This window comes from Corvus kubaryi, unplaced genomic scaffold, assembly GCF_017639235.1.
Source record: "Corvus kubaryi isolate FWS band 111438036 unplaced genomic scaffold, C.kubaryi_AGA036_p1.0 37394, whole genome shotgun sequence".
Lineage (NCBI taxonomy): Eukaryota > Metazoa > Chordata > Aves > Passeriformes > Corvidae > Corvus > Corvus kubaryi.
In genome coordinates this window covers 4,482,410-4,509,087 of record NW_024581133.1, presented here as the reverse complement: position 1 = coordinate 4,509,087, position 26,678 = coordinate 4,482,410, and the positions used below count along the sequence as shown (strand labels likewise).

General features: G+C 44.0%; 1 protein-coding gene across 8 annotated transcripts in view; it reads left to right on the top strand.

Annotated features, from left to right (window-relative positions):
- LOC121670061 (cell migration inducing hyaluronidase 1) overlaps positions 1 to 26,678 on the top strand; it is a 105,005-nt gene that overhangs the window by 32,668 nt on the left and 45,659 nt on the right. The window contains exons 1-8 of one of the 8 annotated variants that reach the window (XM_042039811.1): positions 688 to 2,780; positions 3,879 to 4,253; positions 8,981 to 9,082; positions 12,317 to 12,388; positions 14,446 to 14,506; positions 22,062 to 22,169; positions 24,940 to 25,092; positions 25,764 to 25,902. In XM_042039811.1, the coding sequence (XP_041895745.1) occupies positions 22,094 to 22,169; positions 24,940 to 25,092; positions 25,764 to 25,902 (368 nt within the window). In that variant the 5' untranslated portion in view covers positions 688 to 2,780; positions 3,879 to 4,253; positions 8,981 to 9,082; ... (1 more) ...; positions 14,446 to 14,506; positions 22,062 to 22,093. Of the gene's footprint in view, positions 1 to 687; positions 4,254 to 8,980; positions 9,083 to 11,478; positions 11,927 to 12,316; positions 12,389 to 14,445; positions 14,507 to 22,061; positions 22,170 to 24,939; positions 25,093 to 25,763; positions 25,903 to 26,678 lie in introns of those variants that run through there. The other 7 variants (XM_042039813.1, XM_042039810.1, XM_042039812.1 and 4 more) reach the window with 7 other exon arrangements.

Genomic DNA, 26,678 nt, shown 5'->3' with positions numbered 1-26,678 from the left:
CAAGGTGGTGTAGGTAGATTTTTTCCTATGGCTTATTATTCAATGCCAGTCTGATTCATACTTTCAGCTACTTGTCATTTTTGCGATTAAATTCCTTGGCGGTGATAAGGTCTGGAGAAAAACAAAGATAACAAGACAAGGCTAGAATGTGCTTGTTGCAGTCTTGCCCAGTTTAGAGATATTTCCTAAATTGTTTCTTTTTCAGATTGGTTGCAAGTGAGCTTTTCCTCTTGCTTCCCAGATTGATAAATGCTCAGGAAGGCGTAGTGGAGCTCACCGTTTAGGGCTGGGAATGCTTTCTTGTTGTTATATGTGCATATGTTATATGTGCATGTCCTGACCCCTCCATCTCCTAGATCTGGATGCAATACAAGGAACACCACCACGATTTCCAATAACAATAAGTAAAATGCTACTTGGGTTTCATAGCCTGCCCCTCCTGGCAACATCTGTGATTCAGAGTTAATCATCCACACAACACAGAAGTCAGCAGATATATTTGAATTCCCTTCTGTCTATTTAAATCCCTTAAATCACCCACAGATCAACCCATGGAGGAAAACCACAAGATATATATATATATATATTTTATAATTGGAAGGAAGCTAAAACATTTGCCATGACACCAGGTTGCAGATTGCACCACTCAGTACAGTTGGGTGAAGCCAGTGCTGGCATTGCCGTGTCTGAGTGATCCTAAAGCCCTGAGGTCTTTGCCTCCTTGCCTGCTCCCTTGCTGCTCTCTGTCCTCTGCAGCTGGGATTAACAAGATGGCTCTGAGGAGACACATCCTTCCTGAGATGATCACATTACAGCAGGAATTAGAACAATCTGAGCATCAGACCCAGATGGCTGTGGCAAACCAGGCTGCTTGTCACTTTGCAGCCTGGCATATGAAACCTGAGGGGGTTTCCCTGCTTTTTTCTTTCTCCTGGCCCAGGGACTGGGGCTTGGTGGTCTTAAGGGAGCATCTCCTGACCTGATGTGCATCCAAGGCACAGCAGCAGGAAAATACAAAATACACAGTAAGTCTGTGATAGAGAACTTAGGAAGACATTAAAAAGACAGCAATTGAATTGGCATGTAACTCCCCCTTGAAAACATGTAGGGTGGGAAAAGAGATGATAAGATGATGTAGTGTGCTTAAATGCAGGAAGTTCTTACTTTTGCTTGAATACGTTTGTCTGCAAGCCAAATGCTGTCTGAGTCAGACTGTGGTTTCATGAAGATCAGCAGATCTGTACCTCAGGGCAGGATCCCTCCTGTAATTTGTTGAGCTTCACAAAACCAAGAATCATTCTTTTTGCCTAAGGAGATGTGGATAAAAATTTTAATTTATATTAATTTATGGCCTATGCTTTTGAATTTTTAATGGCATTTCCTAAACAGCACTATTTAGGAAAGGCCTTTAAATCCTAATACACCTGGCTCTAGTTAGGTAAACACACACCTCATTTGTTACAATCCCTGCAACAAGCAGTCCTCCAGAAGAGTCTATCCTCAATAACAAGGCCCTGGAAAAAATCAGCTGGATGTTCACCCACTAGCCGTGTTTGTCATTGTGGGGGGGTTGGGTGTGTTTGCTGGACCTGAGCTGACGGCAGGAAACCTTTAAAAAAGCCAAAATCTAACAAAAGAGGAGCGAGTGACAGCTGCAGGGAGCTGGGAAGGAATGAGGGCTCAAGGAAAAGAGCTGGAACTGGGAGAAAGTGGCAGAGACATGGCCAGATCCTTTGCAGCCCCTTCTCTGATCTTCTCAGTACCAGTGAGATGTGTGGGTATTTCTCATTCCTCTTTCCCCACCAGTGATGCTGGCAGAAAATGAGGTGAGCTGTCCTGAAAGCAGGTTTTGTGCCAGAGGAGATTCAGCCAAGTGCTGGGCAAGTTGTTGGGAGGTTGGGAGAAATTTTTTGAGAGAAAAAACAGCTGTATCCTCACTGAGAGCAAGAAGCACTGAACTCCTGTGATTTATTCTTGGGATGGGTTGGAGGCTAAATGGGGGCTATGCTTCTTTTTGTCCTTTGAAGTATAAAATTCAGTCTGTGAGAGACAAACTTACCAAAGCAGCATGTGGGGATTTCTGCTTGGTTCCCATATTACGAACAGGAAAGTTTTAAATTCCCAGTCCTCTCACTCCCTTTGAAAGTTCAGCTCACGTAGATGTTGAACAAAATGTCAGAGGGGTTGTTTTTAAATAGGAGTAATAACAGTTGGGGGAGACTGACTCACTGGATGGAACTCTCTTGTTTGTTCAAGCCCAAGGAAAAAATATGTAATTTTTAGTTGTACTCTATGGCATTCCCTCGTTAGTTTACCCCAGATTTTCATCAGTGAAGTCAGGATTTGGACTGTGCACTTCCATGTTCATCAGCTGTGTTACACACCATGTCAATAAACATGGCAGGGCTGTTTTCTAGAAAAACATTCATCAGCTTAGAGGTTCCCTTTACTAAAATACAGCCAGGACTGACATCCAGGACAACCAGAAACTCCAGCACTAGGTGATACCCATTTGCCCAGGACTCATACTCCACCCGATGTAACCAATATTGTGTACTGCTCACAATTCAGAACAAGTGTTATTCATCCTCTCCCAGGCAGTCAGAGCCCTAGACATGCACTTTTTCTGTGTTTATTCCAGCCAAATCTCATCTCCAAGTTACGTGACTCGCTTTGCATCCCACCCCTCCTTTGCCTGCTTGATCACATGTCTCTGAGTGTCTTTGCTTCTGAGAGTTCAGAGTTGAACTGGAGGGGGTGTTCTGAGGGTTGTAAAAGAGGTATGGGTGTGTGTATGTGCAGATCTCTATCTACCACATGTCTGAGAACAGGAAACCTCTTGCCTGCTTTCTTGCCTTTCCCCTGTCCTTTTTATGCTTCTGCTTATCCCGGGAAGCCTGCTCATTGCCAAAACAGAACAACATTTTTTTAACACTTTGTCTGATGACTTTGCTTCACCTGAAAGAGCCAGAACAGCAAATGCCAATATCCTAGTGAAAAAAACCCAAAAGACTTCTTGGGTTTGTTTCATCCAGCCATTTCCCAAAGAAAACAAGCAGGCTAAGCACAATGGTAAAAATGCATGAAGTGCACAGTGGGGATTGTTGAATGACAGTACCAGAGGGGCAGAAGTGTCAGGTTTTATACATTCTGGTGTCAGCAGATTCACAAAAAAATTCAAAGTAATGTTTAAAACTGTTAGGACCCACTAAACACTGACTTTTTTGCTAGCATATAGTTAGCTTTTCTCCTTCAAAGACCAAATTTTTTTGGTAAAAACACATAAAATGTTGGCCTGATTAAGAACAAGAATGAAAAAAAGTAAGAAGAATTTTCCTTATATATAAAATGAAATTGACTTTTTCACAAGAAAAGGTTGTGAACGCAGTTACTTAGTTTTGGGGTGCAAATACCTTAAACAGCTCAAGTTAGTTTTCTACACACATACTTTTATTTAAACTGGAAAGTTAGACTTTCTACCTAAAAATATTTTCATTCATTTCTCTTGCAAGAAACTCCTAAGAATGAAAGTAGAAGACAAAAAAATGTGTATTTCTCCACTGGATTTTTATTTATCAAGTCTGACTTCCACTCCTTGTGTTTTAAGTGAGTTTGTCTCCTTTGTTTGTGCTGGTCTTTAAGCACAAGAGCATCTAAAGCTACATATGTTGCCCCAGCCTTCAGGTAGGGCCCTGAACTTACTTTGAATGTGTAATTTGGGATCTACCATGAATTCAGTGTTTTCATTTCTTGCCAGTGCTGTGTGTGTCCACAAGCCTCCGGACACCTGTGGTGTTCCTGATGAGCCAGTACTGAGAGTGGCAAAAGCAGGAATCACCTACAAGATGCTTAGGCTGGTTCAGATTTTTCTTTTTCAGACTAGCAGCTGCTAAATAATACAGAATTGAGAGGTTTAAGCAGAGAAATGAAGCAGGACCCATGGTTTATTCACCACCCTGAAAGAGAGGAAGGCTTCCTGCACTCGGGACCAGCCAGGAGGTCCTCGGTGGCCAGCGCAGTGGCTGAGGAAGATGCACACACATCTGTTTTACTTTGAACTCCATGTCCCAGACATCCCATGCCCAATTACTGCTTGTTGCCCGAGGCTGCACCTCTCCCTCAGTTTTGGCAATGGCATCTAACCCCCATCCTCTGCCCAGCTGCAAGGCAGGGTCACAGGAACCATCCTGCAGCCGTGCTGACGTCTCTGCTTTTCCTGGAGGTGCTGGAGCCCAGCTCAGCCACACAGACAGGTATTTTGGAGGGTTTACAGTGGGTTTTGTACAAGCTGAAGAAACAGAACTGAAACACAGAACTAAACAGGAAGCTGTTAAATACCACTAATTAAAAGAGAAAACAACTCCCTTAATCTTTCCAATATTTACGCAGAGGATAATTTCTAATACCCTCCTTTCTCACAACTCTTCCCAAGCCCTTTGTTGTGAGAAAGTACTTATTTCCATCTCTTCCTCTACAAACTCCAAAGGAGGTGCTTTTCATTTGATCTTTTCAGTTCTGGTGTAATTTATTTCATTACTTGACTCAGCCTGCTCACGTGCACACCAGACTGCAGCACTCCTATTCCCAAATGACCCGGCAACTTAAGATGGTCACAGCTGGGGTTTTATCATGTTTTTTTTATTCTTTCACCCTCTAGTTTCCTTTTCTAATGCCTTTCTCATTCCTCAGGGAGGTGGCAGTCAGCATAGCACAGCACCAAAGCTGGTTCCCAGCATCTGGGGGAGTGACAAGCTCCTTGTGTGATGGTGACTTCAGGGGATGAAATCTGCTAATGCAATGCAAATCACCCTTATGAAACAGCCAAATGTCTTGGGACTCCGTCCTTAAAATATTCCATGAATATGGCTCTGGTGCATTTCTTTCATTTCCTCTAGTCAGAGGCCAGATCATCTGAAAATACATCCGTTTTTGAGCTGTCCTGTGTTATGACACAGCTGGAGTTGGTTAAAATCTAGAGGGCAGTATCTGGCTTAAGCTGATGGGTCTTTGTGTGGCTTTGATTTATTATTTTAGAACAGCCTGTCCCCTCTTCCATCCTGTAGATAGCTTTGTTTTGTTTTAATGAAAAAACCAGAACAAAGCTGAAATAGCTTTGCTTTATTGCTTTCCATGTGTAAAGGAAAGTAAAGGTCCAGGCATGCAGATCCCCTGATTTCACCAAAATGAAGTGGTTTCCCCTCATTTACCACTCTGCAAGCAGGCATGGGTGGTGGGTCACCTCAGGGAATCCTTTGGAGAAACTTTGACTTCCTGAGCTTTTTAGAATGAAGAGAGACAGATGATGAAGGTGATGCTTTCTTTCTGTAAGCCAAATTTATATTTTCCATTTTAACCAGGAATCCAGATGTATTTCAAAGAATACATTTAAATCCTGGATGGTTTTGGTAACACAAGGAAAGTAAACCATAGTACTGGTTCAGGCATCTTGGTGTTACACACTGAGCCACTTAAGAGGGGAGGAAGGAGAAAAACCCCAAAAAGCTAATTGTCTTGGTGTTCAGTTTTTCTTTTCAAGTGTAAACTTCTTGTGGCTTTCTGCTTTGCATAGCACAAGTGCATCTCACAGACAGGAACGGATGCTGGGGTCTTTGGTGGGAGATCCTTTCCATCAGTATAAGAATTGTATTATAACTGCAGCTTTGGCTCTAAGGCTTGTACCAAAGGTTTTTAGTTTGGAGCTTTTTTTTTCTCTGAAAGAGGCTGGCAATGGGAATCACAGGATGAAGGAAAGCCATAGGGACCATTTTTTTTTGTAAATGTGTACGCCAAAATTTGGGTAAACAGGAGTTAAAAGACGATTTAACTTTATCCTTGGTTATTCTAAACTGACATTGAAGAAACAGCCAGGGAGAGGGAGTTTTAATGGAAACCATCATAATAAACCTTGCTGTAAAGTGGAGGAAGCAGTTCTCTTTAGGCTGTGGCTCTGGTTCAAATCAGAGATTACTTTCTAATTCCTGAATCAGTGCCCCTGGTGAAATGTCTGCTGGATGCTGGTTCCCTCTCCTGCAGCAGCTCTGGATGAACTGGTTGCCTCAGGAGACACGAGTGGGTATGTGACTGGTTGTACCTCAGCCTTATGGTGCAAGGAAGAGAAAATCCCTGGTTTTAAGCCATCCTGGCACCTGACTCAAAGTCCTCGGAGGTCAGCCGGGGTGCCTGGATCAGACCTTTGTAATAAGCAGCCGTTGTTTCCAGACAAAGAAAAAAAAATCTGTTTTTCTTTGGCTTTGAGGATTTGTTGTGTTTTTTTAAAGCAGAAAGAGAACCTCAAAGGGCATTTCTTTGCTTTCCTCTGAAGACTGTACTCTTGGCTGCAGACCATCTCTCTCATACTCAAGCCCTTAAGTGCATTTTTTCCCTTTGGCCCTGCCTGCCCTTTTTGCTGACAGAGGAGACTGGCTGCCTGTCGCCTCTGCTATCCCAGGGAAGCCTTTTTCCAGGTGGTGGCAGATATCCCAGTGAGGGACAGAGACAGTGCACAGTGTCCAGCACAACCTCACTGTTCCCTCCTGGGCCCATGCTCTCTGTGGAACCCGAGCATCTCTTCCACCTCAACAGAGCTTCGGGGTGAGCCCTGCTGTGCCCTGGGTGGGCAGCAAGCCCTGGGGGTCTTTCTCTTACCCCAGCACCTCCTTTCTCTTTCTCATAGTTAAAATCCAGGTCTGTCTACCTTGCACGCTCTCTTCACTGATTTCAGATCAAAATGGGTTTCCAGGCTGGAGTACCTGGGGTAAGTCTGTGTCTGTATCCGAGCAGGGATTTGCAGTGCTGCTCAGAAAAGGGCTGATTTCTCAGCTGGACTGAGTTCCTTGTGCATCCCTGCTGCTCAGGTTGCTGCAGGTGTGGGCATGGTGTAAATATTTGTTTAAACCCATTGTACCCCAAGGGGCCATGAAAAAGAACCCTCTCGTGACCAACACTGAGACAGTTTGTGAAGCTTCAACCTCTTCATATTCCCATGAGAAGAGATTTCTAAAATAATCACATTCTAAAAATCAGATTTTGTGAAAAAAGGAGAGCACCACAGCACATCTTTTATTCTGAAGCCATGAAGACTGTCCAAAAACTCTTGCACTGTCTTTGTGAGACTTTAGGACACCTTTGGTTAAAAAAACATGTTACGAAACCATGTTTCTCAGTCAGCTAAAATAGTTAGGCAGGAAAAAAGTGTTTTGTGGTTTAACCATGAGTCCCATGATGCTTCACCTGACTAAGTAGCTACTTCAGGAATCAATCCACAAATGCCAGATTTGAAAATAAGATGGGATATATTTATTCATTCAACCATAACACATGAGCAATCGAATCCCGGAATGCCTTCCCTGCTAACCAGGCTCCTTGAAGATGGCCAGGTCTCTCTCATCACAGGAATTGTGAAACATCAATTTGGTAATGAATCCTCCTTTTTTAAAAAGAAGAGATAATAAAAAAAAGATTGCCCAAATCCTGTAAACAGGTTGTTTACTACTAAATAGCAGGAAAAATGGTCACACGTGTGGGTCTGGGGGGGAAGACCCATGAGCTGCCAGCAGCCATCTGGACCTGGCACATGCAGACTGGGCTCTAACCTAACTGAATTCTGGCAGTATCAGCGTTCTGGTTCTCTGTTTAGTTCAGCAGTTATTTTTTTAGCCTTTCAGAGTACAGAAGTTTTTGGATTAGCTTTTTTTCTTTTCCTGTTGTTGTTTTTTAGGCTATTTCATAATGAGTGGGATGTTTCCCCTTCTTTTTTTAACCCCACATGCTGGATCCTTGGAAAGGAACCAAGCTTACTCATTCTTTCTTCCAGACAAATAGAAACAAATATTTAGTTTTAAAAGAAATAGAATGAAGAATCCCTGTAAAACTCATGTATCTTTTTGATCCTGGAGCTGAACCGAGCTGTTTATATAATTTCCTCAGCCTGAATTGCAGCATGGACAGGATTGAAAACATACTTGGAACAGTCAGAAATAAAAACGAACTCTAAAGGCCAGAAGACCTGGCTGCATTGGAGCTTCTGTCATGCATGCTTTGGGCTGAGCTCTGCAATGAAGTGAGCTGGTGCTGGTAACTCCAAGCAAACCTGTGTTCCTCTGCACAACAGCCTGAGCACAGCTGCTGTTCCTTCTCTGGTGGGGTGTTGTGGCCCCAACCCCTTCCCAGAGAGGCCAGTGGCTGCCAGCACCCCACATCCATGGTCCAGCACCTCGTGTGCCACTGCCGGGCGTGTGGGGCTCCACAGGTACCGACCCTGATGGGTGAAACAGCCTCTTGTGTTACACAATGAACATGCAGCCATGTAAGGAGGAGGTGCAGGGAATTCCCTCAGGTGAATCTGCCCAGCATCACATAATCTGTGTAGACTGAAGGGTTTTGCCCTGATTTTCTGCAGCCTTTTGTGATGTGCTTCAAATATTGCCTCAAAGATAATGCTCAGCTAGAAACATGTGGGTGCCCGTTCATGGCACATCTCCCCTCCATGTCTTTCTTTTAAACCAGAACAAAAGGACTCTTGGGAGGACTTATTTTGGATTAGCTTTGAATTCCAAAGTACAACATTGCTGCTGTGTTTCAAAGCGGGAAGTAATTCTGGTTAACAGGAATAACTGAAAAGCTAGAGCCAGCTTTTCCCCTCATTTACTGTAAATTCACCCCACTCTAAATCCTGCAGAGCTGTTTCAGGCTCGTACAGATCTGCACTTGATTTTATAGCCAGGCAAAATATATGAAATCCATATTCAACTTACTTTGAGCCAGAGGGTTTATCAGAGGGTCCTTCAAGCTGCATTACAATGATGCTTTTATAAATACTGTCATAACAATGAACACCTAAATGTGAATCAGGGTCATAAATGGAGCAAAGGATTCTTACTTTTGGGATCTTGTCTGTATTGAGCATGTTACCCAGTGTCATTTTGCTGATGAAAACCAGTTAACAAGTGAATTTTTAAGGTTGTCTCTGGTGTAATTGCAGGTTGCTGTCACGAGCACAGCCTCAGTCGAGTACATAAGGATCTGGATCCAGTCTCTTGGTAGGGCAGCCATACAAAACCACTTGATATCTGTGTTCATTAAGGTATTTTGTGTTTTACTGCATTTGAAGTAGTGGTTAAACAGGGGAAACTTTATCTCCAAGGAAAGTTACTGCAGAATCTTGCTGAGCCCTGGCAGAAGGAAATGGGAGGTTCCCTTGGAAGAGGGCAAGTGCATTGTTCTCCCTTAAAATTAACTCAATTAAAGTCACTGAGAGTTTGTATTCTATTCAGATGAGGATTTGAGCTCTTAGTGGAAAAAAAAGGCCTTTTATCACCTCAGAAGAAGAATTAACACCATCACTCTAATGTAGAGGAAGAGGAGGAAAAAGCAAACCAGAAGCCATTGTTTACAAAGGATGTGGGGGGAAAAAACCAAGTTTGTTTTTCTGATTTTCTCTGCTGGCATTGCACTAAAAGATAAAAAACCCCTATATTTCACTACTGAAGAGGTTTGGAACTGTCAGATTGTCCCTGGGCATGCCTTATATGTCTGTCTAGACAGAGAAGGGTGGCTGAAATCATCTTGCAAGGACGCTGCCCAGGCTTACATGCCTGCGTGCTACTGAATTATAATTAATGCCAACAAATGCCAAGCAAAGCTGGTACAGCATCCTTAAGGAATAGGAGCAGCCAAGATTTCTTGCTAGGACACTGGCTGCATCGCCAAAAATTTATCCAAAGCCATTAGCAAGCAGGTGTTAGTGGAGGCAGCATCCTCCCCGAGGTGAAGCACAGCCACCTGTGTGTGCAGCACTCGTGGGACAGGTGGAGTATCCTCAAAGCTTCTTTGTCTTTTCTAAAGCTTTAAAGCAAAGCGTTGTTTTTCTAAGGAAGTTTTAATTTCAACACGTACTCCTAGCTGTGGAAAAGGCTGGGCTAGGCAAATGATAAAGGTTAAGGCCTAAAGGAGGATTCTTACCCCAAATATTAAAAGGCGCAGAAACTTTGGAAAATGAAGAAGGACATGTTTTGTTCTTGTTTTGCTGAACGAAATGCCAGAGTCAGAGATGTTTTAAATTTCTGATCCAAGCTTCCCCAAGGGCTGAGTGAGCTGGCAGTGGTGTGTCCTGCCCCAGGTCCCATAGGGCTGTGTGCTGGCTCCTCGAGGGGTGTGCAGCCTGTGTGTGGGACAGAACAGGACAGGACACACATCAGAACTGCAGTGGCTCACATGTAGGTCTGTTTGCAGGGGTGGTTGCTCTCTGCTGTGCTTGCATCCAGACTTTCACACCCTTCCCACATTTAGGAGTGTGAGACAGCCAGGACAGGCAAAAGATTTTGTCTGTCTTTGCTTCTCCTCACTCCCCTTTGCCCACCCATGGCCTGGACATTCATGTTTCCCTTACCCTTGACCCCATATTGCATTCAGCATCCTCTGACATCTTGCAGAAGCCACTTTTTAACACTTGGCTCCCACATCCAGTCTGGTCTTATATTCCCTGGAGACATACATGTCTCAGACTGATGGGATGTGAACTTCCTGGTGTGTATAGGCTTTGGAAAACCACATATATTGCAGTCTTGTGTATCCTGGGTTCGGTGTTCTGACAGCTTGACCTTGCTATGCCATTGCTCTCCTTGGTGCAGGTTCTGTTCTCTCAGGATGGGCTGTCCCCCAGGATGCTGGGAGAAGACATCAGTGGCAGGTTCCTCAGAGAGCTTTTGGCTTTCTGAAAGTAAATACTGTGGCACATCTTGAGGTGTGTAACCTGGGGAAGGACTTCTTGCTGTAGGAAAGGAGAAGAGCAGGAGGCACTTCTGCTACAACTTCTTTGAGGCACTGGGAGAGGCCTTCCGAGAAGGAATAGTTGGTTTGAACGTCTAGGTTTGCAGGGAAAACAAAAAAAGTGCACATGTCACCTCTATTCCCCCATGTGCTGTCTCAGCACCTCTCCCTTGCTCCATGGTCAAATCCGCTTTGCCCAGTGACGGTCATTTCCCCACATGAAAGGAAACTGTATTAAGGCTGAACTAAGCATTTTGCTCTCAGGATTCTTGGCTTCCTAAATGTGTCTTACTAATCCACAGAAGATGCTCATGACCTCATTGCTCATGGTTTTGTACCCCTTTGAGAAGGGGTTTTGCTTCCTCCTTCCACTGACCAACAATCGATGATGTCACTTCATCTTGTACTAATGACAGACTTAAAATTACAGCCATTTAAAAAATGTAGATGTTTTCCTTGCTTGTAACTCCCTTCTGGAGGAGCAGGATCATAGTCTAAGGCTCCTCAGCCTGCCTCCATACAACCTATGTCTGGTTTTTTTGTTGCAGATAAAAGTGTTTTCCTGTTCACCAGCACTGGGATATTCTTTGTGGTGCTGGATGCTTGTTCAGGAGCAGTTGTGGGTAGGCAGAACTTTGGCACAGTTAGCAGTGAAAACACTGCCCATGCAAAAACTGAGTGTGTTCAAACATCCATAAAGGAGAGGTAAGAAAACTGCTGAGACTCCACTTAGTGTAGTAACCTGTGGCTGATAGACAAAGAAAGTAAAATTAATTCATTTCATAACCATTCCTGTGCTCTGAAGAAATCTGACACAGATTAAACATGTACAAATCCCAAGCATCAGCCAGACAAGAGAAGTAGCATCTCTCCCCCAGGATTGTACAGATTAGGGCAGACAGAAAGAGGTTTTCTAGAAAACTAACAATTTCTTCTAAACAAACCAGTGGTTTCCCAGCATGGAGTAGATAAGGTCCCTGCAATGACACTCGCAATCCTATGCGCCCGTGCCAGTGTCCAGCCACTTCCTGGCAGCCAGTGATTCAGTTTTCCAAAATGGAAACAAGTCCACTTCTGTTTATTCTTACCGATTGTTTTTGCCTCTTGTGACAGATGAAAACCATAGGTGTGCCAGATTTTCCAGTGGGACTTTTCTCGGGTGAGCCAATGACTCGTCCTGCCTGCCTGCTGGCTCTCCTACCTTGTGTGGGTCCTGGCAATGGTCTGGACCATCTCTGTTTGTGTCTGTCCCACATTCTTTGTGGTTTTATGTGTTGCCATATAAACATGGAACAACAGAGATGGATAGATATATTCTTGGCTGCTGGTAGAAGCAGGTCAAGTAACCAGAAAAGACTTTCAGTCCAAGATATTTCTGAGCAGCTCATGACAAAGATTTGAACACTCCGGAATTATTACTAGGGGATTTAAACACGTTCTTAAAGTCAGGCAAGCTCATGCATACTTTTCTGAATTGGAACTTAAAGGTTTTGAAGATTCTTAATGAAGCATTTTGCAATCATGCAGTAATTACTGTTCTCCTTTTCAGATCACTTGTTCTTGTGTGCTCTAGAAATATCACAGACTTGATGGGCAGCTCTGAAATGTCTGTTTTTGCCAGGTAAAGCCTATTATCTTCCACAAGGGAGGTAAATATATTTATTCTATCATGTTTCTTTGGCTTTTTATGGTTTTTCATGTTTCTTTGGCTTTTTATTAGGTTGGAAAATGCAGCAGAATTACTGGTGTGTCTCCAAAGCAAAAATCCACATTCACGTATACACTGCTTATCAATATATTTCCTGCTGCAAATGTCAGTGTGAAAACCTCTTGGCTTAGGGATGCTGAGAAATAGTAGAGTTATTTCAGGATTTTGACCCCAGTTTGACAGTGAGAAGTTGCATGCTGCAAACTTTTCATCCTAGAGGAAGCTTGTTTTTTCTAACAAAAAAAAAAAAAAAAACCAAAAAAAAAAAAAGAGAATCATTTGATAAAGATTCCATCTCTAAAGTTCCACTGCTTTGTGAGGAAAAACAATCATAGCCTGAAAAGTTGATGAAAAGGAAAACAGTCTGCAATGAAATAGGAACTGTTTATTTTTTTGGATAGCAGGACAGTGAAAGCAACAGTTTGGGAGAGTCCTTATTACAATTTTACCTGGTATTGCTGCAAGAAATCCATTGGTATCACTGGTCCAGAAAATCCATGCTGGATCCATGTTTCCTACTGGAAAGCTAGGGGCTATTGAGTCCAGGTTTGGATGAGTAATGTGAGTGATAAGGAAATCAAGAAAATATTCAGATTTCAGGCCCACAAGCAGAGATCAGATGGAAAATTGGCTGTAATTCCAGTTTCTTATTTTTGGGGGGGAAGGAGGGGGAGCAGGTTTTAGGGCATTGGGGACTTTTTGCCTACTGCTTTTCTGAAATTCATATCAATTTCGGGTTGAAGTTTCAAAGCTCATTGCTGTGACCATTCCAGGGGAGGACAACACAGTCTTTACAGCAGAGGCAGTGATTCCATTTCTGTGCGTGTTTGATTCCTGAGAAGCTGCTTCTTCTTTCATCCTTTGAAAAGCAAAAATTTAAGGTTTTCTTTTCTGTTTTTGTCCTGAAACTTCATTGTTTCATTCTTTCATCAAAGCCTGGAATACTTTTGAAAGGAATTTTTTGATTAAAAAGGAATCTTCTTCTTTTTTTTGTTTGTTTTGCCAAACTTTGTTCCCTGCAACACCTGTACCATCCTCTTGGCTGTTTTGGGAGCTTGGCTCAGCCTCCTGCCCTGACTGCTCCAGGGGCACAAAAAGCAGCAGGCAGGGCCAGCATTCTCCTAGGGACACGCTGGCTGAGGGTCCTGTCCTCACCCTGCCACTTCGGTGGGATGCTGGAGACTGGCAGTGGCACTCAGCTGCTGCTGGCTGATCACAGGCTGCCCCTGTTTTGCTTTTCCTGAGGGCAAGGGTGCTCACCCATGTGTCTGCCCTGATTTCCAGTCTGGGTAATTATGTTCTGCTCCATGAGCTTCCTCCTGCTGGTTCAGGTATTTGGATTATTTGACTTCACAGCTCCAGGACTGCTCCGTGCTGGGGGGGCTGCGTTTCAGGGCAGGCTGGAGCATTTCTGCCAAGCACACGCTGCTTCTGCCAGGGATAATGCAAAAAAACCCCAATCCTCTTGACCCCAGCGGGATCAGGATTTAGGGTCTTGTTTCCTGGTTTTGTAAAACCTTATTTAAATTAGAAGTGTTTACAGGAATAGTCTCGATCCAACCAGCTGCAAATAGCCTTGGGAGTCTTTGCAATGAAAAGCATAATATAAACACAAGCCATTATTATTAAAATGGAAGAATATATAATGTCTTTGTACTTTGGGACAGCAGAGGACCAGAGCAGAGTTGACACGGGGGATAGTTTAGGCATAACAGGAAGAAACATATGTAAAGTAATAAAAGAAGGATTCAAAGTGTCTAACCATTTTCAGGTAGTCAAATATGAAAAAGTACCAGTCTTATTTAAAAATAGAGTAAAACAATGTTCCTGCTAACTGACATCTGGGTACCTGGCTTAGCTTGTTGAAATACCAGCAGGTCCATGATGCAGCAAGTTTATGGCTTCAGCAAGGCTCATTCCCACTTCCATCACCCTGTCTCTCTCCTATATGTTCTGTTATTTTAATTCAGGGAAGAAAAGAAGAGCTAAGAAATGTCCATGATGTGCAGAGGGACCTGTGCTGTGCTGCTGGTAAGTGAGCTACCACACCCAGAGGGTCACTTCTCTCCTTGTGTCTGTTTTTCAGGGAGTTTTGCCATGCTTGGCTGTAAAGGACAAGCCAACCCATCCTGGATTAAAGTCCTTAATCATGCTAGTTACCAGAAAGCTGCTTCTCTTGAAGCTGAAAGAATATCAATATCCAGCTAATGCTGTTGAGCCACTAAAATTTGCATTTTCTCAGACCTGCTTGGAGCACATCCCTGCAAAGGCTGGGGCACCCCGGGGTTAGCACTGCTGGGGAGTGCCAGCCAGGCAGAGCCCAGCACCACCACCAAACCTGCTGTTCTTACGAGATTGTACCAAACTGATGGTGTTCACTTGTATATTTTATAACCAATAAATATATTCTCATTTTATCCTCTGTGGCAGAGCTTTATTTTTCAACCAGTGCCTTACAGAGTGGAACAGGAGCAGCCTGTGGGCTGCCCTACCCCAGGGGAAATGTTTCAATATATCTGTGATTTGGCATTGAAGGTAAGTTTTAAAGGCAAGAGCTGTTCTCTGGTAACCGTGGGACTGCAAATGAAATTTGGCGTGGAAATTTAGCAATTCCAGGGAAATATGAACTTAAGCAGAGGTAGGGAATTCTCCCTTCAGTCCTGTTTTTTATCCCTTAATGTCTGCTTTTTTAAAAAAAGTGTCCATCTGCTGTGGCATCTTAGGTGAACTCAGCAACATCTGTCAGTGTGCAGTGATCTGGTGACAGTGTCTTGTAATTGAACTGAGCACAGGGCACAACAAGGAGTTATAAATGTGTTTCTGTCTGAAGCTAATGACTAGTCAAATGGTGTTTGTCTAACTGATGCGAACATTTAATTAAAGACATACAGGAATAAAACCCAGGCTAAAGTATGTGCTGCTTAGGGTGAAGTTTTGTGTTCCTTTCAATGCTCATATTGACTTTCAGCTGCCTTTGAGGACTGAAATATTGTCAGTATTAGTGGCTAATTCTCTTTGCTTTATGTTTATGCTCCAGTTATTTGAAGTAAAGACAAAAATAGAGCTTTGCATGCAAAGTGAGAAACAACTGGTGACCTCACTGCCTGCAGTTAAGCACAAAGTGACCCTGAACTGATGAAAAAGTCACTTTGGTTTGACATGATGTTACTTGGTGGCTACAGTGAAAGGACAGATGATTTCAGATTATCCCTGTCCTTGAACAACATGGGCTGTTCAAACAGGTAGGTAAAGGTTTTGTAACTAATGTCCCGTTGTTTCTTTGGAATTCTCAGAAATGGCCAAACAAGTTGCTACAGGGAAAGGTTAGTGTTTTGTTGGCCAGACTTTTGCTCCCTGGTGAGTGAGTTGCTCTGGCATCCACGCGCCAGCCAGCTGACATTGTGCCTCTGAGTGGGGACTGAACGCCTTGGATGGGACACTTCCTCCACCAGATGCATTCTGCCCATGGTCCTTGGATGTGGGGTGAGAGGACACCTGGAAGGTTTACAGGCAGAGAAGGAGACCGTGGCTCCATCCCCATACCAGGTGGGAGAGGTGTGAGTTGGGTTTGGCTGGGGAAGAGGTTCTGGCTTGCCAGAAAGTGTGAAGAAATCACTGATGCTGCTCAGTAAAGGTAAGGTAAATTGTGATGCACGGGACATCATGGGGATGAGAATTGGTACAACAGCCTGAGCAGCTGGAACTGACCCTCTAGGGAGATCCCTGAAGTCCTTATGAACTCCTATTGATACCTAATTGTTATGATTTCTGATGCTGTACAGGGGGAAAAAAGCAAGATGTTTTTGGCTCGTAGCATAAGCTCAACATTGGAACAAGTACTTACAGAGCAAGCTTTTAGCTTCTTTCAGACAATCTGTGACATGTCCAGACCCTGGGCCACAATAAAGCTTTGCAGAGCTCTAATCCCAGGCTGAGACTAAACAATTGGCAAGGGAAGAGCCTGGTGAAGGAAGGAGAGGAATGTGCCTAAACCTCTGAAAAAATCTCTATTCCTCCTCCTGCCCCAGAAGGAGAGCAAATGGCAAATGTCCTGGAGAGGAAGGTGTGGAGTTGTGGCGAGCCAGATGCAAACAGTGAAGTACCACAAAAGCAAAAATAAAAATATTTACATCCTGATGCAGTTATTTGGGTAGTTAAAAGCAGTGGTTTGAAGAGGATTCAGGATGCTGTGTTCCTCTTCAGCCACAGCACTCACTTTCCTTACCTTGGGAGGGAAAAGAGCCCTCAAACCAGGGATGGTCTGCAGAGGATACAGTTCCTCCAGGGACTGCTGGGACATTCAAGGGGATGTTTTCAAAGGCTGCTGCTAACTTGGCATGCACCAGGAGCCTGTGTGTGTGACGCTGTGGGGTAAGTGCTGCGTGGACGCTGTGTTTAAAGGAAGCTGCCCTATTCCTATTCCTCCTGGGGATTTCCTGAGGATATCCACCCGCATGCTGGAGTCCACAGGAACTGTGTGTGTCCTCGTGGACTTGCAGCTAATCCAGGTGTGTCCAGCACATCTCATGCATTCAGGGTGTACAGCCACTCTGGTCATCCCCAGAGCATTTCTGCAGTGGCTCTAGCATTCCCTGGAAGCACGAGCTTGGCTGGCAGCAGGCACAGCAGAGTCAGTGCACCCTGAGGCTCAGCAAATGGGGCTCAGCTTCCCACTACTTCATGCTGTGGAGGAGGGTTTAATCCAGTGAAATGCTGAGCACTTCGAAAGCATGTGAAACTGGGAGTCAGTCAGCCTCGGATGGGTGGAGTGATGGGAATTGCAAATGATTTTGTTTTAACGGAGCCAAAAATTGCTTCCTTTCCTCTTCAAGGTCTGTAAGCCTCTACAAAAAAAAAAAAAAAAAAAAAAAGAAAAAAGAAAAAGTAAATTCTGAAAAAAGTACAGCTTTAAAAAAGCTCTCTCCCCCCCCCCCCTTTTATTTGTGTCTCAAAATAGTTTGCCAACGTTACAACAAATTAGAAAACACCTTCATTTTCTTTAATTTATTCTTTGTAAAAATTTCCTCTAACTCCTGGTCCTCATTCAGAATCTATTTTTATGGACATCAGGAACCAAGGAACTTGTAGTGATGTTTATACAGAATATGTGAGCATAACCTTCTTGTTGGGAAAGTTATTAGATAAATTTATAAGAAACCAAGGCTGACTGAGAAAACAGTCAGAGTGTTGCTTTTGAATCCAGTATTGATTCATTGAGAATTAAAGTCTGTTCCTGAGTTTAATCCTCCTCTTCTTGCTAGTAAAAATGAGCAGCTGATGTGTGGGTGGCAAGCACAAGAAAAAGATGTGGAGCAGAGGCAGCTACGCTGCTGCCATGAGCTGGGACTGAACAGCATTTCCATTAGCAATCCCCAGAAATTCGTGTGTTTATTTTCTAAAGGCTTTAGCTGTGCCTGCGGCTGGGTGTGTGAAAACCCCCTCTGCACAGGAATGTCACTGTAGCAAAGGCTGGCATGTTCTCAGGTCAGAAAAGCAAATGTGCACCTCAAATCCATCTTCCCAGCTGGGGCTAAAATACCGAATTCCATGAGCAGGGTGAGGGGACTGGCTGCCATGCAATGTCAGCAAGAAGGGAGCAGAGGCGTTAATTTAACAGCTCCTCCCTCTCTCAGGATCAGCTTCCAAATCGATGTTGGCTTTCCTGCATATGCATGAGGAAACATGCAGCAAGGCTTCAGAGCTCGCTACCAAACTGCTGCAACCTCAGCATCAGCGGTGGCTGTGGGAGGGTCTGGGCTAGGTGCACCACGGCCCTGGCACTGACCCATTGGGGTCTCTGAGAGCATCTCCTTGGCAGAGGTGGGCCCCTGGGAACAGACATTCTACCCACAGGTCATCCCAAGCACCCGGGCAATTTAGTGTCTGCTGAGAGTTCACTCCCCATCAGGCTAAAAGGTGCCTCTGCCCTGTGAGCTTTCCCTGCTCTCTGGGGATGCTGCTGGATCCCCGCTTTGCTCCCATGCAGGTTGGTGGTCTCTTTCTCTGGGAGGTAGCAGCAACAGAAGCCACGTGGTTTCTTGCCCCTGTTTGACATCTTTTTCAGGAGAGATCAGGTAGTTGCTGCTTTTTTCCAGTCCTTGCCTCATTTTTAATGGATTGTGAATGATCCCATTATGCCCTGCTTGACATACTGAAAGGAGCTGTCTCCAGCAGATGCTGAAGGTACATCCTCCAAAGAGAGTCAAGCCAGTCTTAAAAAGCACTTTTAAATGCTCAATATTGGGAGTAACTTTTAAAAAATTTGTTGCCAGGTTTGGGTGGTTGGCCCAGAGTTGTGCAAGGGGGTGAGTCAAGGTGTGTTTTTCTGTGTTTTTCTGGTAGCACCTCCCCGGAAAGCTCCTCTCTGACCTTTCAGATTCAGGGTGTCTGTGTGACCTCACCACGATGCCTGTGACAATCCAGCTTCCTCAGAGCATTTCTTCACTGTTTTGTTCTCAGAATTGTCTGCAGTGTGTTGCCTCCAGGATTAAAGCTGTGGGAAGGGCAGTGGTCAGGGATTCCTCTCTGCAGTCTGCTTTCTAGTACAGCATCGCCGCTGACACCTGCGGTAGCAGCCAGCTGAGGACTAATGGTTTCCTGCATCTACTTTTAGCATTGTCTGCTGCTATTGTTCACTTTTTGGAAAGGTTCAGCAGCTGGGAATCATTTCAGAGAGTCTGCCTTGCCAGATCCGAGGATACGAGTCCCACTTGCCATTGCCAGGCAGCTTTTAATGGCTAGATATAAAAGCTTTTCTCGCCCAAGAGACAAGTCCCAGATGGTATTTGAGGAAGGCTGGAGATGATAGGCTTAGGCGGCCGCTTGCATGGCCCTTGTGCTCTCCGAGTGCCCGAATCTGCAGGGAGATTTGTTGACACTGGTGGTTACATCAGAGCTGGAGTCGGCCACGTGGCGCCCGTTCAAGGATGCAGCGTGCGGCTGTATCCCCACGCGGCTCCCAGCGCTGAGTCAAGGAAGCGCTGCCTGGCAGGAGATAACTGCTCCTGAGCCCGCTCCAGCAGCACACAGGGACCAGGAGAGTCTCTTCCTCCTCTTATATTGAATGGTAAAATCAGGCATGCCACTGCTTACACCCAGTATTTGGGAAAGATGCCTAATTGAGAGGTTTTGAAGGAAAATTCCTGAGATTATCCTCCAAGCAGCATTTTTCCAGACCTGTGTTAGTCAGAGCTGAATCAGAGGAGTCGGATCCTCTTGGCCCTCTTGGCTCCCAGCCTTTCCAACCCAAGTGCCCGTTAATACTAACACTGCAATGAACTCGGGCTCAAACACCCTACCTCAGTCACAAAATAAGCAGGATATTCTTTGGACTGTGGCAGATCAGACACTGCGAAAACATCGGAGCCCTGGCACACAGCTGATGCCTCTGAGAATGACATGTCTTCCCAGTGTCTGATTGCTTGTTTTGATCTCTGCTGATGAAGATGGATGGATGCAATCAGGGAAGCTGTCCCCGGTGAGTAAGTGGGGATATAAAACCAGAAGCCATTTTGCACCACCTGATGGTAAGTACTGTGCAGTTCTTGGCTCTAAAGAAAGCAAAGGCTGAGAAATTTCTTGATGTAGTTTCCTACCACTTTGCTGTCAGGTTTGTGTCAGAGGTAAGGTCATGAGCTGGACAGAACAGATGATCCTCTGGGCTTTTAATGGGCCAGAACAAAGACATTCCTTTGCTACCTACTCAGCAATAGGAGAGAAAATGCATGCCATCACTGCCAAGAAACAATTCCCTTCTCTTTATTCTTGTGAACTCTTATATCATCTGAATGTATTTCATGACCAAAACCTCTCCAGCTGGAATCTGGCTTTATGCAGCACTAACACACGATTGTGCCCACGCTCTAAGATTTATCTGCAATGACCATCCTGTGGTACTACCTCTTGTTTAGTTCTTCCTCGATCGTTAAAGCAGAGCCTAATGACTGGGTCTGCAGATCAGGCTGTGTAATAATCACTAATAAATCTTGGCATTTTAATGGTGACTGCTGTGCTTCGGGGGTACCTCTAATAATGTTTCTTTAAAAGAGCTCTGGCTTGTCCAAAGTTGATGGTTAATGCTGTTAAAATGTCAGACACGTGCAGCCTGGATCTGGCACAAATTCCATGGCGACGGCACTGCTCTCTGATAATGTATATCATTCAAAGTTATAGCGTTGCTAAGTGCATTCCTCTCTCCCACTGCTCTGTAACAGCATTTCAGCACCTGATAGACTCTACCAAGCCCTGAGTCTCTGCTCTTTCCAGAGCTCAGGGCTGTCAAATACACTGTACCAAAGCAAACAAACATTTCCCTGACAAAATATTTCCTGTAAAATCTGGTCCTAATGCTATTTTAAATGCAATCATTGGATTACATGTGTTTGGAACCTATCATTTTACTTCGAGCTGTATCACCTTTATGAACAGTACAGATGTGTTTTGCATGTATACACTGCAAAATGTGCTCCAGACTAAATCCTGGCTCCTTTCATTCTATTTTTCTTTTTTTTTTTTTTCTTTTAGCTTATATTAACAAGTGACATGAAAAATAACGTGTGTTTTTGCCCTAGAGAAATTGGGGCACCCTGGAATTCTTTTTCAATGCTTTTTGTTTTGTGTTGAACTAAGATGTGTGATCCATACATTTATCCTGTTTCATCAGTGGGATGTGACATGACAGCTACAAATAAATGTCTTTGATATTCCTCAGACACTGGCTTATATGATAAAACCTAAAGACACCAAGGACTACATGTGAATTTTAAACAGTGCCTTATGAATACAGAAGTGGGTGTCCTTGCCTCCCTGTGAATACACATGTCAATAAATTGCCATGAGCCCGGGGCAGAGCTGCAGAATCAATCACTGGAGACCAGAGAGAATCACATTAATTCTAACTTTGACTTTCATGACACTGCTTGTTTGTTTTTGCTGGGGGTTGGCTACGGAAGAAACAAAAACACCATTAGGTAGACTGGTTTCAAAAGCAGCTTTTGGCTTTGCGAGAAAATTCTGAGCTGGCACACTAAATAGACAATATTTTCTTAGATCTGAAATCTAAGAAACTGCATGCTTCAGGATGGAAGTGTGAGCATGGTTTATCTGGGGGTTACACAAAACACCATTGCCAAAAATGCGTGGGTATTTCGGGGGGAGAGAGGTGCCACCGAGAGGTTACTCCGTGAAAATTTGTCACTCTGCAAACGCCTTCTCTGTTGTGTTTCATTACTTTCTAGCACATGTGAATATGCAGCCCTAGAGAGCCCTGACACTGGATGTGTTTATGCCACATTCCTAAGGCGTTTTTGGTTACAGCTGGTGGCTGCTTGCTGAGTGTCTATTTGGATTCCCGAGTGGGTTTATCCTAAACCAAACAAAGGGTGAGGAGCTGCCCATGGCTCCTCGCTCTGTTCAGGCTGGTCCTGAATCAGTGCAAAGGTGTTTTCAGCCATCCAGCTGAATGGGAGTGGAAGTGGTCTGGCATAAAGCAGGATTTAACCTCTTTTTTTTTTTTTTTTTTGGTGCAGTGAATGAGCTGGAGAAAAAAAACAAATAGTGACATTTTCTTGATACTCTTTTTTCACAGCTATCCATACAGAGAATTGAAAATCCTGAAGAATGGCTCTACCTACCTCCAAGTACCTGGCTGGAAGTTTGGGGTTTTTTCTGTTTGTAGTCTCTTCAGTAAGCACAGGTAAGTTTTCTTGCCATGGTTTGTAATGCTATTTTTAATAGGTTTAAATTGACCAGCTTTTCACTCTTGTATAAAAAGAGTCAAGGACTGAGTGAAAAAACAGGAGAAAAGCAGTTTTCTGGTGTGCCAATATTCCCAGTCAGGGGCAGCTGGAGTGGCAAAGACTGAAATTTCTGAGCAGGTGAAAGTACCCTCAGCAATCCCTCAGACTCTGCCACATGTTCTTAAACCAAACACAAACCCAACAGACTGCCACAAAGAAATAGCAAAAGAAACCTCAGGTCCTAATAGCTGTGGCTGAGGGAGGTGAAGGCGAGCATTTTCCTGCATTCCTCAAGCCCAGATGTGGAGAGCAAAAAAGCTCTGGGCTGGGACAGCCCTGTCCCTTGGGTTTTGTCTCTTCCAAGCAGCTCTCTTACTGAGCAGTTTTGGGAAGGGAGAAAGGGGAGCTTGATTTACATATTCTATATACAGCCAATTTGGAGGTTTGTATGTGTTTGAAACAAAGACACCATATGTCCTGCCCCAAACACTGCAGCTGCATGAAGCAACCTCTCATTGTCATGCTCAGGCCCCTTTGGTCAAGAAGCAAACATTCAGTTAATTCCTTGTGCTGGGTAGAATTTGCACTTTTATTTAAAAGATGACAATGAAAGTAATAATCAAGCTGTCAAGGTAACTGGACCAGCTGGCAGAAGATGCTCAGCCTGATGGTGTGATTGGCACAGCAGATGCTGGTGATGTGCAAAGCTCCCGGTACAAATTGGGTAATGAAATTGGGAATTTGGGTTCTCTGTTTTTGGTTTGTTGGTTTTTGCTGTTTGTCATCCCAAATACCAGTGTAAATTCCTCTTGATTTCCCCTTAGGCTTCACTGCCTGCCTCTCTGTTTCAAAATAATGAATTTGGGGGCACAAGTCATCTTTCAAGACTGCAGGAAGCTCCTTGCATACTAGCATATTCAAGTAAATGGAAAAATGAACAGGATTTTTATCCTGCCCAACTCATCTGGTTGCTAAATTATACCTTTACATTTGAATTGATTCTTTTGGTTTTATATCACTTCTAATCATGATAAATTTTTTGTATTATCCTTATTCTCAGGGAAATAACAGCTCTTTTTTTTTTTTTTTAATTGTTGGCAGTGTGTATTGCAGTTATATTTGAACATCTATTTGCAATGCAAGCCCCATTCCCTGTCTGAAATATTTATCTTTTCTAGCTTTTATTAATTCTGTGTGTCTTCTGGTAGGAACCCAGAAACACCTCCTTATTTTTCTCAATTACTGTAAATTGGAGAAAGTGCCTCTGACATTACTAGTACAATTCCAGCTGGCACAGAGGTATCAAAATCAGGTCTTGGATGTTTTTTGTATCTGACTTGCTGGCTGGTAGATTATTGGCCCTCTCTGATTTACTTCATGTATGTGGGAAAAGCTTGCAGAGAGACAAGGTCTCTGCAGCCCACATGGAACATCCCTTGCTCACCTTGAAAACTGCTATTTATTGGGGCTCTTAAAGTCTGGAGACTTTAAGGCCATGGCTGGTCCAATTCTATTGTTTTCTTAAGACGTGAAGCTGGTGGAGGAATGTGAGAGGAAACTGAATGCAGATGGACGGATTTTGTTTCTGTTGCTGTGGAATTACAGATATCCTTCAAGTTCCACAGTGGCAGCACAAAACAACTGCCTGTCAACTGCACCAGCACCAGGAAATGTTTCCTTGCATGGATTCACATCATTGTCCTTTCCATTACCCGGAGGCATTAGTATCTGTGGGGCAAAACCCACCCAAGTTTACTACACCAAGGTCCAGAGACATAACCCTGCTGAGATCAAGGTGTTTATCCCATGCTCATTGCCACTGATTTGTGGATTCTGTAGTTTTCTCCATGATGTTTTTGTTTTAAGGGATAAAAATTGGAAAGCTGGTGAGAACTCCCAGCCCTTTCTGAAGGCAAAGGGCTCATTGTTCAAACTTCCACTGACCTCAGCTTCCTAGGATTAGAAAGGGTTCTACCCTCAGAAAATATGCATCACACGTGAGACTCTCACTCACAGTTTTGTTGATTAGACTACAACATGAGGCTCACATATCAACTGAGGTTGTATCAGGAAAATATTTTATCTTAAATAAATAGTTGCAACATGAGACTCTTGGATGTGGTATGAGAGCTGTTCAGACTAACACATCATGGCAGCCCATCATCAAATTTGTGTGTGGAAACTGGAGGTGTGTGATCCCAAAGTGAATTAATCCTTATTGCTTCTGCCTGGAAAAGCTCACAAAACCAGACACACTTTCTCTTCTTCTTTCTATCTCCAGTGAAAATATATAATGCAAACGTATTTTAACATCTTTATATTAAACAAAGCGGGTATTTTGGGGGCATTTTTAAAGGTAGCAGTAGTTTTATCCTTTTATCCACACCTTCCCTGGGCTTTGTGTCTCGATGGTATGGACAGAGCTGAACACCACTGCAGGAAGGGCTCAGTTAAAGTCCCTTCTCTGTAGTTTTCTAGAAACTGCAATCCCCTTTGCATTGGGTTTTTCCATGCTTCCAGAAAACAGAAAACCAAACAGCTTAAGCTGTTGTTTGTTTTCTTTTGGTCGTGACCCACGTGTACTCTGCTGCACTGAGGTATTGCAGTGTTCCAGGGAGTCAGCCAAGAGGGGGGATGCTGAATGACACTGTAAAGGTGCCCAGGTGCAGAGCTTTCTGTCTCACACCGAACAAACGCTGATTGTCCTCACTCTCCATCTCTACCCAGCAGAAGCAGCTGTCACGTGTCCTGACAGAGATCCCGAGCTAGAAATCTGGAACCCAGGTCACAACAAAGAAAACCGCGTTGAAATCCGCAGTGGCAGGAAGCTGCTTCTCTCTTCTTCTGCCACTGTCCACTCTATCCACATCACTGATGGAGGTAAAATGTGTTGCTGGCAAGGCTGGGTGGCATCTGCTCTCCACTGGGTCTGTTTAAATCACTGTGGGTCATGCTGGGAGAGCTTCCTGCTTCTTACTGAGAAGTGGGTGGCTACTGGGCAAACACAGCTTTACCTCAGTTGGGGGCTGGGTGGCAGCTGAGGAGCTGAGGTTCTTTGACCATTGTAACCAGTCCATTTTCTGTCCTGTCTCGAGAATTTACACAAGTAGCTCAGTGTAATCATCAGTTCTACTTCTGCCATTTGCTTCAAAAATACTTTTTTTACTAAACCATTGGCCTGATAACATCTTACTGCAGTAGTTGTGTTACCAGGGCCTCAGGACAGGGCAGATGCTTCTGTGCCCCTTTGTCTCCAGTGACAGGGCCATAGTGTTGCTGGCATGAATAGCTTTTATTCATCTTAACTCTGAATTTCTGTCTCAGTTTTGAATGGGTCCTCTTCCATGCAAATGTTAATTGCATTTTTCGAGAATTTGACTGAATAAAAACCAATGTTTTCAGGATTTGTATTGAGAGCTGCTTTGGGGGTGTATGAACAGAATTTTTCAAAAACTGAGATGAGAACCCAGCACTGGGTTTAGCACAATGACACCACAACCTCTGATGAGCTGCTGTGTGATAAAGCAAATGTCTTAACCTTCTCTGTTTAGGAAAACTGGTCATTAAAGACGATGTGCAGCCCATCATTCTGCGTACTAGACATATACTCATTGAAAATGATGGAGAGTTACACATTGGCAGCGAGCTGTGCCCTTACCAAGCCAATGTGGTTATCATCTTATATGGGCGGTACGTATGCACGATGAAATACTCCCTCAGAACCTTCTGGCATCTCTCTTCCACGTCAGGGAATGAAAGTGTTCCTTAAAATTACATGTTCTCAGGTACACTTACCATCAGCGCTCTGTGGAAAGTTCAGTAACTTTTTAAACAATTTAAATGGCCCACAGAAATTGATGCAGGGCTGGGGTTTTTTCTCTCCTACTGGGATATGATCACTGGGATGTTTGGGCATGCCAGAGAATCAGCATGCACCTTCCCACCGCTCAAGCTGATTTTCCAGAATGGGCTTAAAACCTGAGGAGCTCTTTTTGTCTGAAAGTTCTCCTCTCTAAACATCCTTTCTTTCTGTATGGAAGTGGTGAGCCAAAGGATAATATGTTTATGTCTTGCAGATGGGTACAGGATCTCTTAAAATTTCAAGGATGCTAAATTCATATTTAGCAACTGCTAGACCTCTTAGCTCTGGTTTAGGGTCTTGCCTGCCTCCAAGATTCAAAAATGCAGATGTGGCATTCAGTCTGGGCTCCAGGCCTCCTCTGGCCTGGATATAATGAATGTAGCATGTATAAGTTGTGTTCCAGATTGCTCTTGGTCTTCAGTAGCTGCTACTATTCTTTAAAACAACTTGTTTTCTGTACAACACGGGAAGCTCCTGATTCTTGGAGTGCCTGAAAGAATTGCACTGTGAATCATGAGACTTCTCTCCTCGGGTCACAGCAGCACAAGGAGAGAGGCTCCTTGACTCAGATACAAACCCAAACCTGGTCCCTTTTCTCCCTTCC